At 41.5% G+C, this 21,293-nt stretch overlaps 1 protein-coding gene across 2 annotated transcripts in view; it reads left to right on the forward strand.

The window, feature by feature from the left end:
- The window catches only part of NOLC1 (nucleolar and coiled-body phosphoprotein 1), a 67,669-nt gene extending 56,857 nt beyond the window's left edge, over window positions 1-10,812 (forward strand). For both annotated transcript variants that reach the window (XM_088475612.1, XM_088475613.1), the window contains exons 17-19: window positions 4,465-4,562; window positions 9,643-9,732; window positions 10,412-10,812. In XM_088475612.1, the coding sequence (XP_088331738.1) occupies window positions 4,465-4,562; window positions 9,643-9,732; window positions 10,412-10,570 (347 nt within the window). In that variant the 3' untranslated portion in view covers window positions 10,571-10,812. The remainder of the gene's footprint in view (window positions 1-4,464; window positions 4,563-9,642; window positions 9,733-10,411) is intronic.
- The last annotated feature ends 10,481 nt before the right edge of the window (window positions 10,813-21,293 follow it).

Below are 21,293 nucleotides of genomic sequence, written 5' to 3' on the forward strand. Positions count from 1 at the left end.
TTTATAGTTTCCACATTAATGAGGAAATTGTAGTTCTGGCCTTTCAATCTCCAGACCTCAGGTGAGATCACTTTGGATGTGGTCCGTGCCCTCAAGATTTATGTGGACCGTACCAGTTCCCTTCGGAAATCGGACTCCTTATTTGTCCTATATGGATTTCACAAGAAGGGTTGGCCAGCCAATAAACAAACATTGCCAGCCAATAAACAAACATTGCCTAGATGGCTTCGTATGGCTATCTCAGAGGCTTACACTCAGGAGGGCCTTCCTGTTCCGGCTCATTCTACTTGGTCTGTGGGTCCCTCATGGGCAGCTCACTGTGGCTCCTCGACTGTACAGCTGTGTAAGGCGGCCACGTGGTCTTCTGTCCAGACCTTTCTAAGGTTCTATGTATTTGATAACTTTGCCTCTCAGGATGCTTCCTTTTGGGCGCAGGAGTGTCCCCACCCTTAAAAGGACTGCTTTGGGACATCCCCAAGGTCTCCCTGTGGAGAAAATGAGTTATGGTAAGAACTATTGTTAACTCTTTCGTCGAAGTCCATAGAGTCCACAGGGCACCCACCCTGACGCACCTGGCTTCAGATAGGCTTTGATCTGGTCGCCAGTTTTCCGTCTCCTTCTCTGAGAATGTGATCTTGTGTGTTCCAGACTTCCTTCTCTCTTCTCCTCCTCCGGCCTTTGTCTTGTTATGAACTGAGGTGCCTCTGGCTTGGGGGTGGGGTATAGGGAGAGTGCATCTGGTGCATCCTGGGAGTTAAAATTTAACTGCGTAGTGCTCGGATTTCCTATCCATCACCTACACCCCAAGGTCTCCCTGTGGACCCTATGGACTTCGAAGAAAGAAGGTTAACAAGGTAAGTTCTTACCATAACTGTATTTTTTTTTTACCAGTCTCCTCAGTCTTTTCCTGGACCTAGCTCCTCCTTGGGCTCTTCATTTTGCTCCTTTTGGCCATTGGGTAAGTTACAATAAAGAGGAGCTTGGGGACAAACTTCCTCTGCCAGGTGTAGAAAATTGAAGGCACAACAGTTCTGACCTTTCAGTCAGCTGGCTGCAAAACTTTCAGAGAAACTAATTTCATTATGGGTTACCTACCCACGTTCAGATGCCTGGGTCAGGAATACTTTCTCAGTTGGTTACAACATAGAATTTTGGGCCTTCCTCTCCAGAGGTTTTTTTTTTCCACAGGTGGTCTGGTCCTTGCCAAAAGAGACTAGCTTTAAACGAGGCAATAAACAATCTCCTTTTTAGCAGAAGTCATTGTTCCCGTCCTATTGGGACAGAGATCCAAAATGGAATCCCTTCAGTCAGTAATAGCCAGCATGGGAAGCAGAAGAATTCCTGGTATCCATGGACATTTGGATGCTTACTTACACATTCCCGTATGGGAACCGCATCAATCCTACCTTGAATTTGGGATCTGGGATGTCGTTTCCAATTCCAAGCTTTCTTTGGCCTCTCCTCTAGTCCACGTGTCTTTACAAAGATAATGGCAGAGAAGGTGGTTAACCTTTTGGTCATTGGGAGTTTCGATTGTTCCTTACCTCAACGATCTCCTAATAATAAAGGTGCCCTCCTCAGAGACTCTTCTCTCCTATGTACTCCTAACCCATTAGACCCTCATCTCTCACAACTGGGTTATAAAGTTCAAAAAGTACAATCTGATTCTGTCTAGGAGTCTGATATTTCTAGGAATGCTGATCAACACATTCTTATGTAGGATCTTTCTTTCACAGGACAAAATCTTCGCTCTCAGGTTGTTAATACATCTGGTTCTCAAGAAACGAACAATCTGTGCATGTGCCTCCTGGAATAATCTGTCTCTTCATTCAAGGCAGTAGCCAGGATCTGTGGAATTGCTCTCCAAGTGTAACAGGTTTTCCTTCACTCATTTTTAAGGCATTCTTCTCACTCCTCAGGCCCGCCAATTCCTCCTTTGATGGTTGGCCTTTAAATATCTCAGGGTGGGCCGTCCATTTAAGTTATGGGATTGGACGTTGGTCACCATGAATGCCTCGGAGGCTGGGTAGCCGTAGTTCTGTCGTCTCGGTTACAGGGTGTCTGGACTCAACAGGATGCAACGCTCTCCATCAATGTCCTGAAACTTAGGACAATCCTCATGGCACTGTTAGCAGCTCTACAGCTTCTTTGGGGTCATCCTTTAAAAATCCAGTCAGGCACCCATGGTGGTGGCAAATATCACCAAGTGGGCACAAAGAGTCCCTTGGCAATGCAAGAGATGACTTGAATTGTGGGCAGAAAAGCATGTTCCAGTCATAAGTGTGGTGGTTATTCCTGGGGTGCAATCCTGGTGGCTCTTGGCTGCACCAGGCATACTATTCAGACTTTTGGGGTCTTATAATAGAAACCCATGGCCTCTTTAACATAATCCAGATCTGCTACATGAAGGACAATTCGATCATCCATCCTTAACTCTGCTACTTTTGATGGTGTGGCTGTTGATGTTGCGATTTTGAGATATTCCTGAGAAGGTTATTCCAACTATACTTCAGGCTCTCAAGCCGGTCTCAGCCCGACTCTATCATTGCATGTGGAGTGCTTCTATGACTTGGTGTGAGAGAAATTAATTTCCTCCTTCCTTTTGTTTTTCCCGTCTTTTTCTTCAGGTGGGTCTAGATGTTGTCTACATCTGGGATCTCTGAAGGTGCAGGTGTCTGCGCTTTCCATCTTTTTCTACTGCACTTTGCCTTGCTACCAACAATACAGAGGTTTATGCAAGGGGTCCTTCACATGGAGCCCCCGTTCCTTCTTCCTTACGTGGGACCTATAATCTTGTCTTGGCGTTCTTACAATCGGGTTCTTTTGAACCGCTTGACTCATGCGATCTTAAGTACTTGGAGACACCAACTGCCAGAAGGAAGACTGTCTTCTAATGTTAAGTGCCTTGTTGTTCTCCATATATGATAAGTCATTTCACATAAATCAGCCTATTATGGTTCTGAACCTTCCCAGTGAAGATTCTTCTTCTGCTCATTCTGTGGATGTGGTACGAGCTCTTCAGAGTGATGTGACTTGGACTTTACGCACGACAGATAATTTGTCCTCTAAGATGCCCATAAGCGGGGTTGGCCAAGTACGAAGCAAACACTGTCTATAGGTGGCTTCTAACTGTTTTCAACAAGCTTATGTTAATGGCCAACTTGTTCCCTCCAGGACTTTGGCTCTTTCCAGAGGATCGGTGGGCACCTCTCGGGCTTTACGTCATTGGGCCTCTGCTGCTCAGCTGTGTCGGGCTACCGCCTGGACTTCCTACATACCTTTATTAAATTCTACTGGTTTCACACTTGAATCTATGGAGGCTGGTTTTGGGCGCAAGGTCCTTCATGCAGCCACAGTGCACTGCCTCCCATGAGGACTGCTTTAGAATATCCCCAGCGTAACTACAGTGTGCTCCAGTGGATGAAGGAGGAAATAGGTTCTTTGTGCTTGACACTGGACGCCCTTCCTGCGCTGCAGGTTTTCCTTTCTCTCTTTGAGTTATGGTTGTTTGCGGTTTGACTTACCACTTTGCTGTTGGCATATGCTGTCCTTTAGGGAGGGGATTTCTCCTATTCTTTTTCTGTTTCCCTCTCCTCCCTGACCTTGCGTGGGCTTTCTTAAACGTAACTGGGTCAGGTGGGGGAATAGATGGGAGAGGAGCCTGTTTCAAATCTATTCAGATCTAAAGTGCCAGGCTCCACACACCACTCACTATATCCCAGCATAACTCATGGTTATCCCACGGAAAAATCCTGTTTTTTGTTGCAGCTGGTGCCTCGTTGAGACCCATTTGAGCCTCCACTTGGTACAGCAAGGCTTTAGTAAAGTGGTCTGAGCAACTTATAAGACGCCCCTGCTTCCCACTCCTGACCTGTACTGGGCACAGTGATACATAGGAAATGTAATATATGACATAATTTCAGATTGCCTAATGCAGAAATAGAGAGACTAATTAATGAATGTGGTATTTTGCTTAAGGCTTATGGTAAATGTGACCTTTTTAGTTCACTGTATTAATGGTATACAGATGGAGTCTCGCATATATAAAATGCTTGGGACCAGGGGTATTTTGGATATCGAATATTCCGTATTTTGGAATATTTGCATACCATAATGAAATATCTTGGGAATGAGACCCAAAATCTAAACACAGAATGCATTTGTTTTATATACACCTTATATATACAGCCTGCAGGTAATTTTATACAATATTTTCAAGAATTTTGTGGCTCAAACAAAGTTTGTGTACATAAATGAAATTCATTTGTTTCATATACACATTATACACAAAGCCTGAAGGTAATTTTATACAATATTTTTAATAATGTTGTGCTTTAAACAAGGTTTGTGTCCATTGAACCATCAAAAAACAAAGGTTTTACTATCTGTCATGTTCAAAAAATTCCGTATTTCAAAATATTTGGATATGGGAGACTCAACCTGTATACTTTTTGTTTTTTTTAGGTAATTCTGCTAAGCGAAAAAGAGCAGACGGATTAACACCGGAGAATAAGAAGATACAAGTCAAAACCCCAAATACGTTCCCCAAGGCTAACAAGAAGGTGAGAAAATGAGGTTATTTGGAAAGAAGAGTGCCGACCGTCTTTAATGTGAACAGTTGGAGATGAATGTATAATTTTATATTAAAGACTTAATTTTACATTTGTGTTTAGATAAGATGAATAAAATTATTTACACAATGTCATTGTGTTTATTGTTAGACCTATCTTAGAAGAAAGAGATGGAATGACTGGAGTGTTTTTGTTTTTTTTTTTTGGGGGGGGAGGGGGAGCAATCATGGGTATTACAAACTGATCAGACACTGATTTTGTAAGGTGATGAAATTTGTTGGTTTGGTTGAAGATTACCGTTTATAACATTGTGACTGTCATGGGCAATGCATATATGTTTTAAAGCCTATTGGTCAGTGTTTCCCAGCCTCTGTCCTCAAGGCAGATTTAACTGTCCAGGTTTTAGTGATATCCATACTTAAGCACAGATGGTTAAGTCAAAATAACTGAGGTACTAAGTAAGTCACCTGTTTTCAAGTATGGCTATACTTAAAACCTGGACTGTCGGTGTGCCTTGAAGACTTTGGTTGGAAACACTGCTATAGGTAAAGAATACCAAACTGAAATAATAGTTAAGAGTCACTAGGAGCCAGTCTCATGCATATAGGTTGTGAACGGCTACAGTGGCAGCACTACAAGTATCATTGGCTGTATTCCCATAAATAAGGATTCAACACAGACTGGCTGCCTACAATGTGTCTGGTGCTTAAGAAATGCATTGAACAGCGATAGCAACCTCTAACTTTGTTTATGTTCGTAAATGCAGATTGTGCATTAGTAAATGCAGATTGTTTATTTGTTTGTGTCTGCAATTGAATTTTATTTAGAAAACCTTACAATGTAACCTATGGGTTTTAAAATAAACTGTAAATGACATTGCAGCATTATTTTCGCACCTTTACTTTATACATTGTTGCTGTACGCCTGCCAGTTCATGGTTTCAAAAAGGCATTTATTTCCAGAGAATAAATTCTGACTGCGCAAAATGACATAATTGCAAAGTGTGGTGTCTTGTTTGCGTTTTTTTTGTTTTTTTTTAAACAAAATAGCAGATCTGATATGTATATTCTTCTGTTTCATTGTGAGGAAAAAAGACAATGGGCTTACGTTTGTTCACCTTAGAGGTAGGGACTAGTATCTAGGCTGGTACCTCAAGGGTCTGCAAGGTATTCCTTACAGAATGGGCAAATGGTGGCCCCCTACTGACAAGGCTTTCAGGCTGTAGTATGTAAATAACATTCAGATCTGTCCTGCTACATCATCCCACCACGCATGGTGCTAGGCGTGTGCCCGCGAGCAGATACACGCACTGCGTTCGCACCATCGCCGCCAAAGGAATGCATGGTGCAATCGCAGTGCGCGCCGTAGCATATGCTGCTGCGGATAATCGTGCGTTGCCTGCGCACATTTGTAGCGCGTACGGCAAATATGTAGCAGGACACCTCTGTGTCCAGAATGTTGGACCGTCCTCATTCCTGTGTATGATTCTGAAAAAGAAAATGGGATTTTGTACATGGTATCAAATCAGTGTAACTTTTTTTATCTATGGTAATCGCCACAATTCATATGATTTTTGGGGTATCACTGTTAAATTAGTGAATTTGATCGCTTAACAAAGAAAGCTGGATAATGAAGCTTTGCTAGATGGTGAATATATGCATTATACAAATTGGAGAACATTGAATGCTAGAAGGCCTTATAAGTGCAAAAATCTTTCTGGAACTAGTTTGCCAGTAGATGTTCCCCACTAGGAGGCGTTATAACACACTATATGGACACGCATGTTTTGTGAAGGTGAATGAAGATGTATTTCTAACTCTATGGGGCGCATGTTTTTTTTTTTTTTTTTAATCTGGTATTTCTAAATATTAGTAATTGGAGGAAAATAGTTTATTAAATAGCAACATTTATTTATATACTGGTTGTATGGCGTGAAAACTACATTAGGCTCCTAAGGAACTTTTATTGCAACTGTATTTTTGACAGTAGACGTAATCTGTATGTTGGAAGAGCTAGCTATTCACCCACGAGACATGAGCAGTGCTGTTTCTAGTTTAAGAAGATTTAGAGGTTAGCAATTTCATATGTGTTTCTGAAGCATATCTATAGTGTAAGTTGAGGACGTCACTGCTCTAGGTTTTCAATAAATACTTCATAAAAACTAGAGAGAAAATGTATCGTTTGATTCACTTATTTGTTACATTGTGACTTCTGCAGACACTTTCAGGAAATACAGAAATAGCAATACCATGCGCAGTATGGAGTAAACAAATGAAAATGATCAAGACTTTTTCATGTCTGTTACTTGTTCCATTGCTGTGTCTTAACATTCTCCTATTCTATCCAGGCATTATAAGGGGTCTGTTTACTAAGCCTTGGATGGTGATAGTGGACAGAGAATGTACCAGCCAACCAGCTCCTAACTGTCATTTTGTAAACAGGGCCTGTGACATTGCAGTTAGGAGCTGATTGGCTGGTGCTTTATCTCCGTTCACTTTATTTCCATCCAAGGCCTAGTAAATAGACCCTTAAGTATGTCACCTAGGCTTTACAATTGTAGTATTTATCTTGTTTGTGGTATTATTATTACTGTAGTATTGTGTGTGTGTGTGTATATATATATATATATATATATATGTGTGTGTGTGTATGTGTGTGTGTATATGTGTGTGTGTATATGTGTGTGTGTATATGTGTGTGTGTATATGTGTGTGTGTGTATATGTGTGTGTGTATATATGTGTGTATATGTGTGTATATGTGTGTGTATGTGTGTGTATATATATGTGTGTGTGTGTATATATAATAATTAATTTTTTTTTTTTATTTAGTGGACATACAGTACCAGTCAAAAGTTTGGACACACCATCTCATATAATGGTTTTTGTTTAAATTATTTTCAACAGTAGATTAATACTGAAGACCTCAAAACTATGAAAGAACACATATGGATTTATGTTGTAAACAAAGTGTTAAACAGATCAAAATGTTTTATATATTAGATTCCTCAAAGTAGCCCCCTTTTTGCTTTGATGACAGCTTTGCACACTGTTGGCATTCTCTCAATCAGCTTCATGAGGCAGTCTCCTGGATTGGTTTTGAATTAACAGGTGTGCCTTGCCAAGAGTCAATCTATGGAGTTACTTGCGGCCTTAATGTGTTTGAGACCATCAGTTGTGTTGTGCAGAGGTAGGGTTAGTACACAATGGACACCACTATTTGACTACTGTTGTAATCCGTATTATGGTACCAACCACTCAACTCAGTAAAGAGAAACGACAGTCCATCATTACTTTAAGACATGAAGGTCAGTCGATAAAGAAAATTTCAAAAACTTTGAGTGTATCCTCAAGTACAGATGCAAAAACCATCAAACGCTATGATGAAACTGGCTCTCATGAGGACCGCCCCAGGAAAGGAAGACCAAGAGTTACCTCTGCTGCAGAGGAGAAGTTCATTAGTTACCAGCCTCAGAAACCACTAATTAACAGCACCTCAGATTAGAGACCACATAAAGTCTTCACAGAGTTCAAGTAGGAGACAAATCTCAACATCAACTGTTCTGAGGAGACTGCGTGAATCAGGCCTTCATGGTCGTATTGCTGCAAAGAAGCCACTACTGAGGATGAACAACAAGAAGAAGATAATTGTTTGAGCCAAGAAACACAAGGAATGGACATTAGACAAGTGGAAATCTGTTATTTGGTCTGATGAGTCCAAATTTGAGATTTTTGGTTCCAACCGCCGTATCTTTGTGAGATGCAGAGAAGGTGAGCGGATGGTTTCTGCATGTGTGGTTCCCACTATGAAGCGGAGGAGGATTGATGAGGAGGTGTGATGGTGTGGGGGTGCTTTGCTGGTGACACTGTTGGTGATTTATTAAAACGTTCCAGGCACACTTAACCAGCATGGCTACCACAGCATTCTGCAGCACCATGCCATCCCATCTGGTTTACGCTTACTGGGACCATCATTTGTTTTTCAACAAGACAATGACCCCAAACACACCTCCAGGCTATGTAAGGGCTACTTGACAAGGAAGGAAAGTGATGGAGTGCTGCGTCAGATGACCTGGCCTCCTCAATCACCAATTGAGCTGGTTTGGGATGAGTTGGATCGCAGAGTGAAGGAAAAGCAGCCAACAAGTGCTCGGCACCTCTGGGAACTCCTTCAAGACTGTTGGAAAACCATTCCAGGAGACTACCTCATGAAGCTGACTGAGAGAATGCCAAGTGTGTGCAAAGCTGTCATCCAAGCAAAAGGGGACTACTTTGAGGAATCTAAAACATACAACATATTTTGATTTGTTTAACACTTTTTCTTGTTTACAACATAATTCCATATGTGTTCTTTCATAGTTTTGATGTCTTCAGTATTAATCTACTATGTTGAAAATAATTTAAATAAACGAAAACCATTGAGAAGGTGTGTCCAAACTTTTGACTGGTACTGTATATCAAAATTATATAGTACATAGTGGATCAGGTAGGACAATTACAGTATATAAAAATGTACACTTGTAAAGTTCTTTTTTCTCTACCACAAGAACTTACCTGTTAGAGGGGCTGTGGTTTGGTACATACAGGGAGAGGGGAACAGAGTTGAGTAATGCAGAGGATGAGCCTTAAGCTGGGTACACTTCTTATGGCTGAGCGATGCAATGTAATGATACATCGCGTCGCTGTGCAGTGTAACGTTACATGCTGAATGTAACGTTACATGCTGCATGTAACATCACTATCACCCAGTAACGACGGATTGGGCATACACACTATATCATTTGGACAATATATGGTTCCAATCCATATCAGGACAATATATCGGCTAATCGATCGTATAGTGTGTACCCTGTTTTGGTATATTGTAAGTGTAATAGTGGCTCACTTTCACAGAATTTCTGTACCATTGGTGAATATCTGATTGATAATATGAACTGTATTCCTATGTACATTATTTTTCATGAATGGAGTGTTTGACTGACTAAATTCAAGAGTGTAATTGAAAATTACATACTGCTACTTTTCATACCTGTTATATTACATTTTTTGTTTTGTTTTTGGGGTGTAATGCAGGAAGTTCACAAGGCAACCCCATTCCGAAGAGTAGCTGAAGAGGAAGTTGAAATTGATCCTAGAGTTGCTAATAATTCATTTGAAGCAAAGGTACAGTACAAATAGAGCAGTGTTTGCAATAAATGTCTGCCATGGTACTTAAAATGCAGTTGCTTCCTACACAAAGTGAATATAGATTGTGGGCAGTGCAACATGTGTATTTACTAGTAATCGGTAAAGTCAATGGTCCCTAGTGTGTTCATAGGCTACATTATTATTTCTCATAAAATGACCAGATACCTGTAGGTTTGCAATTTAAATATTGTTTAAGCAGACCTTAAGGGGCATATTCAATTAGCTGGGATGCTTACCACAGGCTTGTAGCAGTGCCCGGGGCTATTAAATTGCAGGCTGCACTTATCGCGGGTTTCTGTTTGCACCCTCCTGAGGTGCGAACAGAAAGTAGGGCTTTCTGCCATTACTGCAGTGAGCGCGTTAACCCATAGCGCCATAGCTACGAACACTTAACCCAGAAGCTATGGGTTAATTCGCTTTAGCCACAGGCTTACTACAAGAGGAAATGAGCTTATAATTGAATAGCTCTGAGCGTCATCTGTCCACGGTAAGTTCTGCGGCGTATTGAATATGCCCATGAATTGAATGGAAACCATAGACCAGGAAAGTAGAAAGAAATGTTACGTTGACTATAACACAATATGGCGCTGAATTTGATATACATAGTTTTCTTAGAATTGTGTGACTGAAGCTTATTTTGTTTCCTCTATTACAGGCAGGGTCAAGAGGAGACTGGGGAGAAAAAGCCAATAATGTTTTAAAATACACAAAAGGAAAATCTTTCCGTCATGAAAAGACAAAGAAAAAGCGGGGCAGTTATTGTGGTGGAGCAATTTCCACATCTGTCAACTCCATAAAGTTTGACAGCGAATGAACTTAATACTAATTCTCTTAGTCTGCTGAACATAATTATAAATCGCCTCTAAAACCATCATGCTGGACTGGGTACTTTTACTTGTATGCGAACATTGACCTGTCCGTGCAGATTTTATTTTCATCAAATGCTCAGAAAAGTTTGATTTTGTTCAGAACATCATTTACTGTATATTTTTTTAAGACAGACAAATTTTGTAGCTTTTTTTTTTTATTGGTTAAAATAAAAAGTTACACCAATCATATTAACAATGTTTCTATTTTATGAAGATATTGTAATTTATTTTTTTTTATGATTTTGTCTGAATTGAAAATGAAACCTTTTACATTTCATAATATTGTTGGGCCAAATAGCATACCATTGTGTTTAATTGTGGATTAAAGGTTATGGTTACTCGTATACACTGTTATTTTGAGACAGCGCTTAGCAGCAGAAGCTGGACATTCAGGTTATAGTTTTGAAGTGCAGGTATGGTGGTGTAATGGGGAGAAAGGAAGTGCATTGTTTTTGGTGCAAAGAGGTAATGCTGCTCTCTGGAAGTGTGGACAGGTTTTTAAAAAGTGTGAAAACTGATCTGGAATCTCTGACCAGCAGAATTGGTGGTGTGAGAGGAGTGCAGGTTAGAAATTGGGATTTGTGTGCATAAAAAGGTGGCACATTGGTGCAATGTTCAACTGGTATGTTGGCTAAGCTTCTGTAGAGTTGGTATTTTATTGCCAAGAGTTAGGTGAATAGCTTTTTTTCTTGCTTGCACTTAAGAAATCTTGAGTCACCAAATTGCTCTTTGTTATGTTTAAGTCTTTCTGCCTGCAAGTAATGGTCAACCTTAGTAGATAATTGGATGTTATGATAAAGCAGCCTTTAGAGTGAAGTACTTTGATTTTACATGGTCAGCAAAGTGTGCTTCATAGAAAACAAAATATTATAATCTGCACTCCAAAGAGAACTGCGGCTTAGTCCGGAGACTGGGGAACACCAAACCTCTACATTATGATAACTAAACAAAGTCCCAGGCACAAACGCTGTCCTGTATTTGAAAAATTTTCAAAAATGTCAGTCTTTTGATCTTCTGCTCCTCAGCTGACCCAACGGAATTAGAAATTGTATGCTACAGAGTAATGGTGCATACACACGGGACGAACAAAATGCTCGCTATGAACGATAACTATATTGATGATATCATTCATATCGTGCATTTTTTGGTCCCTTCCAACCCACCAACGACCTGCGATGCGTGGGCACGTATGGATGAGAACGATATGGTCCATCGCCTGTGCATGCAGGCCAACCTGGTCGATATCGACCAGATTACTATATCGCATGTCATTGACCGTCGTTGGTGGAATGCTGGATGATCGATATTGATCTTCCAGCACTCCAGGAGGGTGCAGGACGATCAGTCAGCGATATCGTTATCGCTGGCTGATCGTACCGTGTGTAGACACCATAATGTATATTTGGTTAAAATGCTCATATCATCAACCTTAATGTTTTGTGAAAAAGGGCACCCCTGTGAGCATGCAGCAAATGTGAAACCTCACAGGGTCTCTGCATCGGGGGTAATAGAGGAGACACATTCAAATATATAAACTAAAAGAAAAAACAATAGCGTAATATTGCCAGACTCTTTTTTTAAATGCAATTCTAATGCAATCACTACTTTTTTGATATAGTAAAAATACCTATACACTGCAGCCTATCCTATGTGGGAATCCCAAACTTCATTAACAAATACAAAAAAAAAACATAGACTGATACTGCGCTGCTAAAGTAGAGGCAAACGCACGAAAAACTTATGTAGATACTACTACTTATTGAATGCACATGTATAGATCAGTTCTACTCACCAGAACCAGGTGAGTAAATATGCTTTGAAAGGTATCTTTATCTTTTTCTGGTTTTAAATGTTTTTCTTATATTGGATGCAATTTTAAATGTTTTTCTTATATTGGATGCAATCAGATGAAGTCTGATGCAGCTTTTCCCTTTATCAGGAAGCGCCTAAAAAGAAAGCGTGGTGGAAAGCACAAACCAGGGACCTTCATTTCCATGTACTATGCTGCGATAAGGGGGCCATCACTTCTCGATATGAACTTGCAGGTTTTCGCTGCTTTCGGCCTGCTAGCGTTACTAGAAGGCTACAATATTGTGTTGCCATTGGCACCTATGGCAGCGCTTAGTGATCTACAGTGTTTTCTCCAGCACCCTTTTAGCCGCCTCCTAGGTGCAGTTATCTTCCTTTAATTTTACTGCGAATAACCTGCACATTACCAACATTGAAGTCTATGGCGAACAGTTTATTGGCTGAGAGTGCCAGGGGCTTTGCTCTCTCAGCCAATCAACTGTCCGCCCATAGATTTATATGGAATACAGCGCGGCTGAAGCTGTATTTGCGTAGTACTATACTTCGAGTACAGTACTGAGTCCGGTGGGCTCCGGTATTTTGTTTTATTTATTTTTCCAAGATGGGATGCTACTTGAAGAGGACAGACAGCACCAGGGAGTAAAAGTAAGTATTTTGTACTGTGTGTGAGAGTATCTAATAAAATATTACAACTCTTGGTGTGTGTATTGTCTTTATTTTAATATTTCTTTTACAGGATGACCACAGGCACCAGCGGGCCCTTAATTCCCGGGCTTGCTGCTACTTGTGATTCTCAAAGTGCCAGCAAGTGGGGCAGGCTTGCTGGGACCTCTAGTCCCCCCTGTATATAACAATATTCTATTTTTAACATAATCAACTCTACACCCCCCACCAAGGAGGCTGGAGCATAGCCCTGGGCTATCAGCCTGGGCCTGCTCTTGGAGGGGGGACCCTGTTATTGAGGGGTGGGTCCTTCCCAGGGAATTCCTGGCCTGGGCTGACTAGTGAGTTGTGAATGCTTTGGCTGGGGGACCCCATCAAGTGTGTCCCCCTGCTATGGCATGATACCCCTACTAGTAGAGCCCGGTGCTGTCTTTCTCTAGTCCTTGAAAAACAAAATCTTCAACCTGGCATATTGTGAGCAACAGCCTCAAATTCACTTGGAATGTAGAGGGGCCTTTACAGATCCTGAACCTGACTAATGCTTCTGTTTAGGTTACAAAACTGGTCTTATGCTTGAACTGCTCAGTGTTGAAATTGAAACAAGATCACTTTCAAATGATGGGCACTCCTCTTGAGTGTCACCCAGTATTCATTTGTGTCGACGAAAATTTTGCCAAAGTAATTATTTATTTTTATTTTTTTTAAAGACTAAACTAATGATGAAAATATATACATTTTAATAACAAAAATTATGACTAAATCTGTGTTCATTTTTAAATAAGCAACAAATGGGGGTATCCACTAAAGTAGCACTGCTAATTGATCGTGGCAGGGCTATCTAATTAGATCCAAAATGCTGCCCGATGTTGGCACTTATAGTGGATAATTTTCGGGACCTGATGTGTCCTGAAAAATAACCCACAATAAGTGCAGTTTTTTCACCACTTCAATGGCGAAAACACACAGCTCCACAAACGTATCGCGGATTCTAGGTACTTTTGGGAGAAATATCCTATTAATTCAGCCGAAATAATAGGAAAGGGGGGGGAAACAAATCTGTGAAAAATGGGAATAATCGGCGCAAAATTAGTTATTTGCCGATAATGGCTAATTGGATAATCCCCTAAGAGTAAATTTAAAACCCTTGTCAAAATTAACTGAGCCTAGATTACTAAGAACATACTGTAGTTAAAGGTATGCTGACTTCAAGTTCTCAAGGGAATTTCAGAAAAAAGTTCTTCAGTAAATCTATTACCGTATCATTGAACTGTTTGAAAAAAAAAAAAAAAAAAGACTGAAATATTTACCTAAATTAGACTAAAATGAAATCTGAGATCCACTGACTAAATCTTGACTAAAAGCAACAAGAGAGACAAAAATGTGACTCTGCAAGTTTAAATAAGTAAGACTAAAACTAAATTTAAAATCCTTGTCAAAATTAACAGTGTTGTCACCTTGGGCCCACATGATAAACTGCTGTAGATTATGCAATTTAGTTGCAAAGATTTGGACTATGATTAGCAGATTGTTATCTCTCAATTATGATGTTGTAAAGTTTTACATTGGTGTAAAATATCCATACACGTTTGTTTCCTTCAGGGAGGGAGAGTAACCATTTAAAGTTTAAAGTCTGTTTACACTGTTTTAGGGTGACTTGTTTTTTAAAAACTTTTTTAATAGATCAATAATGAAAATCAAAGTAGAAGCAAGAAGAGAGAAGGAAAGACCATGTACATAGTGAGCAAAGGACTATGGGAAATTGAGTAAATGGCAACCTGTGAAATTTGCAGATTTTTACCCCAAGATTTTTATGACACAGCAGGTTTGGCTTTTATTAAAATCGCCTCTTTTGGATTCTTTGGTGAAAGTCAGCGTTCATGGGTTCTGTATGATTTGTTGACATTTAGATTATAGCATGTAGCCAGGTACTTGACGTTCACAGAGTACATGTCAACAGTTTCATGAAGTCGACAGGCTGAAATAATGACCACGAACATTTGTATTGATGACATTTTGAATGTCTACATCAGGGGTTCCCAACCACGGTCCTCAAGGCACACTAACAGTCCAGGTTTTAAGGATAGCCATACTTGAGCACAGGCAACTAAATTAGTACCTTAGTTATTTTGATTTAACCATCTGTGCTTAAGCATGGATATCACTAAAACCAGGACTGTTAGTGTGCCTTGAGAACTGCGGTTGGGAATCACTGGTCTACATAGTAAAATTTGACATCTTGTGTCTGTCTACATCCTGTGTTCATTACATTTCCCCCAGTCGCTCCCAGGAGCGTAGTAATTAATGCTAGTTGAGAGTGATTAATGCACCCAGGGAAACTATATGAACTACTTTATCCACAGAATGAGGAATAATAAATCAAGGTCATACAGTTATCTTTTTTGATATATCACTCTTATAAGAATAAGTCCTTAAGCTCCAGTGTTGTTGCCAAGTATCATGTAGTAATGTGAGTTTCTGAAGTCATGAAATCACTATAGTGTCTAAGTCTGGGACAGTGCCGCAAGTCTGCAACTTCAACCGCACAGTAAGTTTGTAATAGAGAGATCCCTCTTTTCAAACAGCCCGCTACTACAGTAGTTCCTAAGTCATGAAATCACTATAGTGTTTACTGTAAGTCTGGGATGCACTGTGTGTGACTCCCAACACACTGGGCATGCGCAGTACTATGATCCTCCATACACTATGGCATAGCACGACTGGCGTATGGAGTGGCTCCACTGGGCATGTGCCAGGGATCCCATTGCAACCTCCGCAGCTGACAGCCACCACATTGCCGATGTGCCGCAAGTGTGTTTTAAAACGCACAATCAGTTTGTAATACAGAGACCCCACTTTTAAACAGAGCCCACTACTAGTTTCTAAAGTCATGAGATCACTACAGTGTCTAAGTCTGGGACAGTGCCGCAAGTGTGCAACTTCAACCACACAGTCAGTTTGAAAGAGGGATCGCTGTATTACAAACAGCCCACTACTGGTTGCTAAAGTCATGAAATCACTGTAGTGTTTAAGTCTGGGATGCACTGTGTGTGACTCCCGACACACTGGCCATGCACAGTACTATGATCTGCCAAACGCCATGGCATAGCGTATGGAGCAGCTCCACTGGTCATGCGCCTGAGATCCCATTGCAACCCCCAGATCTGGCAGCCACCACAGCGCCGACAGTGCCGCAAGTGTGCGCCTTAAAACGTACAATCAGTTTGTAGTACAGAGACCTCACTTTTAAACAGAGTCCACCACTAGTTCTAAAATCATGAAATCACAATAGTGTCTGGGACAGTGCCGCAAGTGTGCGTTTTAAAACGCACAGTCAGTTTCTAATACAGAGATCCCTCTTTGCTACTAGTCCCTAAAGTCATGAAATCACTAGTCTGGGACAGCGCCGACATTGACGCAAGTGTGCAGCTTCAAACGCAGTCAGTGTGTAATACAGAGCTGTGCGTGTGAAATATTTTTATATGAATGTACAGGACTCCCTCACTTAATGAGTTAAAACTTTATTAGACGTTATTCTACAGCCCTAATTCCATGAGGAAAACGCTGTACTATATTGTACAGAACCACTGCTTCTGTCAGCCAGTCATCGAGCGGCGATACAGAAAATGCATTAGAAATCAGATGCATGCGCTGTGTAGTTAAGGAAAAGTGACACCTGGTGGACAAAAGTTTTGTTGTATTACATGTTATGACTTTTCCAGTGCTACGCTATGTTCCATTACGTAACATTCTGTGTGGCGCGACTCATGGCGTAGACTATGGCGCGCTACATGGCGTATGGAACAACAAACTAGCTGGGCACATCTGTAGTTGTAGGTTTTATTCTTTCTTACATGTTCAAATAAAAGTTTAATGTGATATGCCAGTTGTTTAAAGAAGGGGTGGTGGACTTGCAGAGAATCCGTATAACTGCTTTAGCAGCCTTCTTAAGATGTCTCAATAGAGACTTTTTGTGTTGACTGATTGGATTGTTGGAGAAGTTAAGCTCCAGAACTCTGGATCATTTGGAATCTCTTCTACAATGAATCTGGAATAGAGAATGACTTCCAAATGGGAGTTCTTTTCTGAACAATTCCACCATATGTTTAAAAAAAATAATCCTGAAAAGGATAAAAGCCATAGGGCTATATATACACGAGGCTGGTTGGAAGGAATATGATTTAGGCAATGTTTGCAGGGAATCTGTACGAAATACCGTCGGCCGCATGGCTGGCAGTTCGATTCCCGGCAGCGCCTGGCCGACAAAAGCTGAGTGCCCGACAGAGCTGAAAATCCCAATCGTCGCTAAGGTAAGTATAAACTAACCTAACCCCCTAACTCTCCTTAGGGGTGCCTAACCCTAACCTCCCCCCAAGTGCCTAACCCTAATCCCCCCTTCCCTGCTGCCTAAACCTAAATCCCCCGGGGAGGTGCCTAACCCTAAGTCCCCCCCCCCGGGTGCCCTAAAACTAACCCTCCCCCCCTGCGGCTGTCCGCTCTCGGCGCCCGGCATCCCTTCGATCGGGATACCTTCAATCGGGGCGCCGGTCTCCCGGCATCGGGGAAATGACAGGCGTCTAGATATAGACACCGGTCATTTATCCTACGCAGGGATAAAGCAGTCGGGATTCCCGATTGTATACCGTTTGCAGATGTCATCAAATATTACCCCAATCCTTTAAAATCAGAATAATTGCTTAGATTGCCAGTTCCCATAATTAGCATTTAGGCTTGATAATATTGGACCAAAAGGCATATAAAACTGTTATGCCATAACTTTAGTAATCTTAAATCCCAAATGTTCAAAATAATTAGTGCCAAGTGAAGGGAAAGCTTGTTTCTGTGGTGCAGTTGATAAATTAATTGCAATTGATTTTAAATATATTGTAAATGTATATATATGAAATTTAACTATCATGTTAGAGAGTGAGGCAACAACAAGAAAAATAAAAAATGCATAAGATATATGCAATTGGCTACTAAACAACAAAAATACGACAAAAAGGTCACACCATTAGTACAAAAATTCTAACCTAAAAACTGCTCATGCAGACTTGACCAGAACAATATAATCTGCCACACAATGAGATATAAAGATAACTGTTTGACTTTCATTTAGCGTTTATAAATAAATTAGACTAACATCTTCACTCAGGAAGTGGGCAACATACAGGAGTACGACATACCCTTACCAGGGAGTCTGGCCAGAGACCCGTCACACATGGTTAAAATGGCGGTCGCAGCATTAAAGGGTTAACCCTTGTGCCACGGTGCCACTTTTTAGAGGGGCAAAACATTGTAAGGTGCCATTTTCAAAAGTACTAATTAGCGCTGGGCGCTGATTGCAAATGCCAACACCAGCCACCCTGTATAAAACTTGTGTGTGTCAAAGCCCGGACCCCTCCGGTACCTAACTCTAGTTAATGGTAACAGGCATGGGACCGAGGTGAGTTTTTAATGTGTGATGCGCCACAAACCCGGATCACTTCTGGCGACTGTAGTGAGGCAGAAGAGATCCGATGTAGTTAACTTTGGGCGGAATTCAATTGATTCCTGCCCCCATCGCGCCCGACAGAGCTATTCAATTCTTGCTCCTGTCGGGCGCGATCAGCACGAAAATCTGAAACAATTGCATAGCGGCCCACGAACTCCTGTCACTTTAGACGGGAGATGCAGGCCACGAAAAACAATTGAATTCCGCCCTTTGCCTCACTACAGGACCACTGCAGACAGGACTGCATACTGACCACTGGCTACAGAGCGGCTACTCAGTAGTTTAACCCCCAGTGCGCTATATTGCGGAGAGTGTAAGTGAACAGGCTCTGGCACTGCAGAGCTATGTTAACTGGGCACAGTATATAAAGAAATGTACAGATGTTTAAATAAACTTTTTAAATAATTTTTCTGTGCAGCACTGAAGTGCAAAACCTGGTGTAGGGCACATAATATGGATATATGTTGCAATGTGTTTAAATCTAAAAAAGTTTAAATTCAGTTATATATAAAAACTTTTTTAAAAGTAAAATGGCACTTACTGCTTCCTTGGTGGTCCAGAAGGGATCTGTAACCCTACTTGGGCTGTTTGTTCCCCCATACCATTCCCAGTGAATTGGAACATCTTCCTCTGCAGGCTAGTGTCTCAAAGTGGTTTGAGGAGATGCAGAGATAGCTGGCAGAACAGCAAGCTAATTATTTTCTTGGAGCTACCAATAGCTCACACACGGTAGGCAGGAGACTGCTGATTGGGGATTTTGTCTCCCTGCGTCTGTAGCCAAAATTTGACCAGACAAGGTAATAAGGTCCCACAGCAGAATCCTGGAAGTAAAGTTTTGGAGGGAATTATCTCCTTCCAGACTTGTTGGCACTTGAGTGGCAGTTATCTGTCCAAATAAGCTCAGGCACAAGGGAGTGACCACTCCCCATTGTCCATTAGAGACAATGTTAATGTATGCGTGTATTGTGCATGCACAGCACATGCAGTTAGCTTGATTGGTTAAGAGACTCAGGACAAAAAAAACCCTCTGTATGCTTGTTTGTGTGTGAGTCCTCTGATTCTGATAAAATTGTACTTCTAAAGAATGTATGCTGTGGAATAATTGTCTTTTTATAGACAATTGAGCAATTGCTTTAAGATGCCGCATCTGCTTGTATCCTGATACCTCCAGAATAGCGTAATCCAGCTGTTCTGGATTGAGCCAAGTGTCTCCAAACTGATACCCTCTGCCAGCTAGCCTGCAAACTGTTCCAGAGAAAGGGACCAGGGAGACTTATACCCCTTTTACACCGGAGCTAAAACCCAGGCTTTTGAAGGGTTAACCTGGGCAGCTCCCTGGTGTAAAAGGGGAGAGAGTTGGATCGCCGGGTCGAGTGACCCGGCAATCCAACCCAGGTAACTAGCAGGGTTTAACACAGGCGTAGCCCGTGAAACCCTGCTGTGAGAACAGTGCACTCCGGGTCACGACCTGGAGTGCGCTGCTAGCCGGCCGCTTGGTCCGGCTTCAGTGGCGCTTGGAGATGACATATCCAAGCGACCACTTTCACTCCACAAAAGCCGGGTCTATGCAGACCCGACTGCGGTGTGAGCCGCGCTGACTTGGGAATATCCCGAGTCGGTGCTGGCAAAATTCCGGGTCAGATCTGGATAGGAACTTTGTTCCAACTCCAGGTCAGACCCGGAATTTAGGTGGAAAAGGGGTATTAGCTGCCACTACCCAGGAACTGTTGGAGCAACTCCCACACATACAGAGAAGTAAGTGGTTCCATGTGCCGGTGTAGGAGCCTGAGAGAAGTGGTTCCAGGTGCTGGCGTATGATCCTGGTGATGGCAGCAAGTTACCCGCTCACATCACAGTGGATGGAGGAGTCAGTAATAAGCGGTACTGATGGTGAGAGGAAATCCCTAGAAGTTGTTTAATAATCCCACTCAGGTTACTCAGGGACAAGTAACCACCATCTTTTCCATGTCAGTGGACAAAAATCTATGATCTTCTGGCGGAGTGAGGTCATCCAGTCACAGGGTCTGGGAGAAGCACCCGGAAAGTTCTGAGTCTCCCGGACATTTTTATAGAAGAGTTAAGTATTGAGTGAGCTCTGGATTGTGATATATCTTGATATTATACTTGATTGGTTCAAAGACCATCACTGCCTGTGATCTCATCATATTAGAGTAGTCCTTTCTCCAGAAAGAGGAATTGTATTGAGTGTTCAGAAGCCTATTCCTGTATTTGTTTTTTCGAGGTTATCCTGGCTGTAATGACTGTTACACACTAGACCAGGGGTGGCCAACCAGTCAGAGGCAACAAGCCCAGAAATATCTGTAGGTATGTCAAAGAGTTGAGATCATGCGCACACCGAAGGTGCATGTGCAAAAAGGGGGTGTGGCCAGCTGGTATGATGTTTGTGGGAGCATGTAAAAGTGCATGCACACAGTCACCGTGAAGGTAACTATTAAAGGGAAAGAAAAAGCCAAAACAATATAAAAACATTGAAAAAAACATCAACATAAGACAAACTGAAACAAGCCAGATCCACATAAAATACACTAAAAAAGCCACATCCACATACAATACATTTAAAAAGCCACATCCACAATAAATACATTGAAAAAAAAAATCACATAATGCATTCCAACACCCCCCTGGTGTCACTCCAGCCCTTCCACATGTCACTCCATCTCTATGTGTTACTCCAGTGCCCCTCA

Source organism: Taudactylus pleione, unplaced genomic scaffold (assembly GCF_031769625.1).
Source record: "Taudactylus pleione unplaced genomic scaffold, aTauple2 ptg000016l, whole genome shotgun sequence".
Lineage (NCBI taxonomy): Eukaryota > Metazoa > Chordata > Amphibia > Anura > Myobatrachidae > Taudactylus > Taudactylus pleione.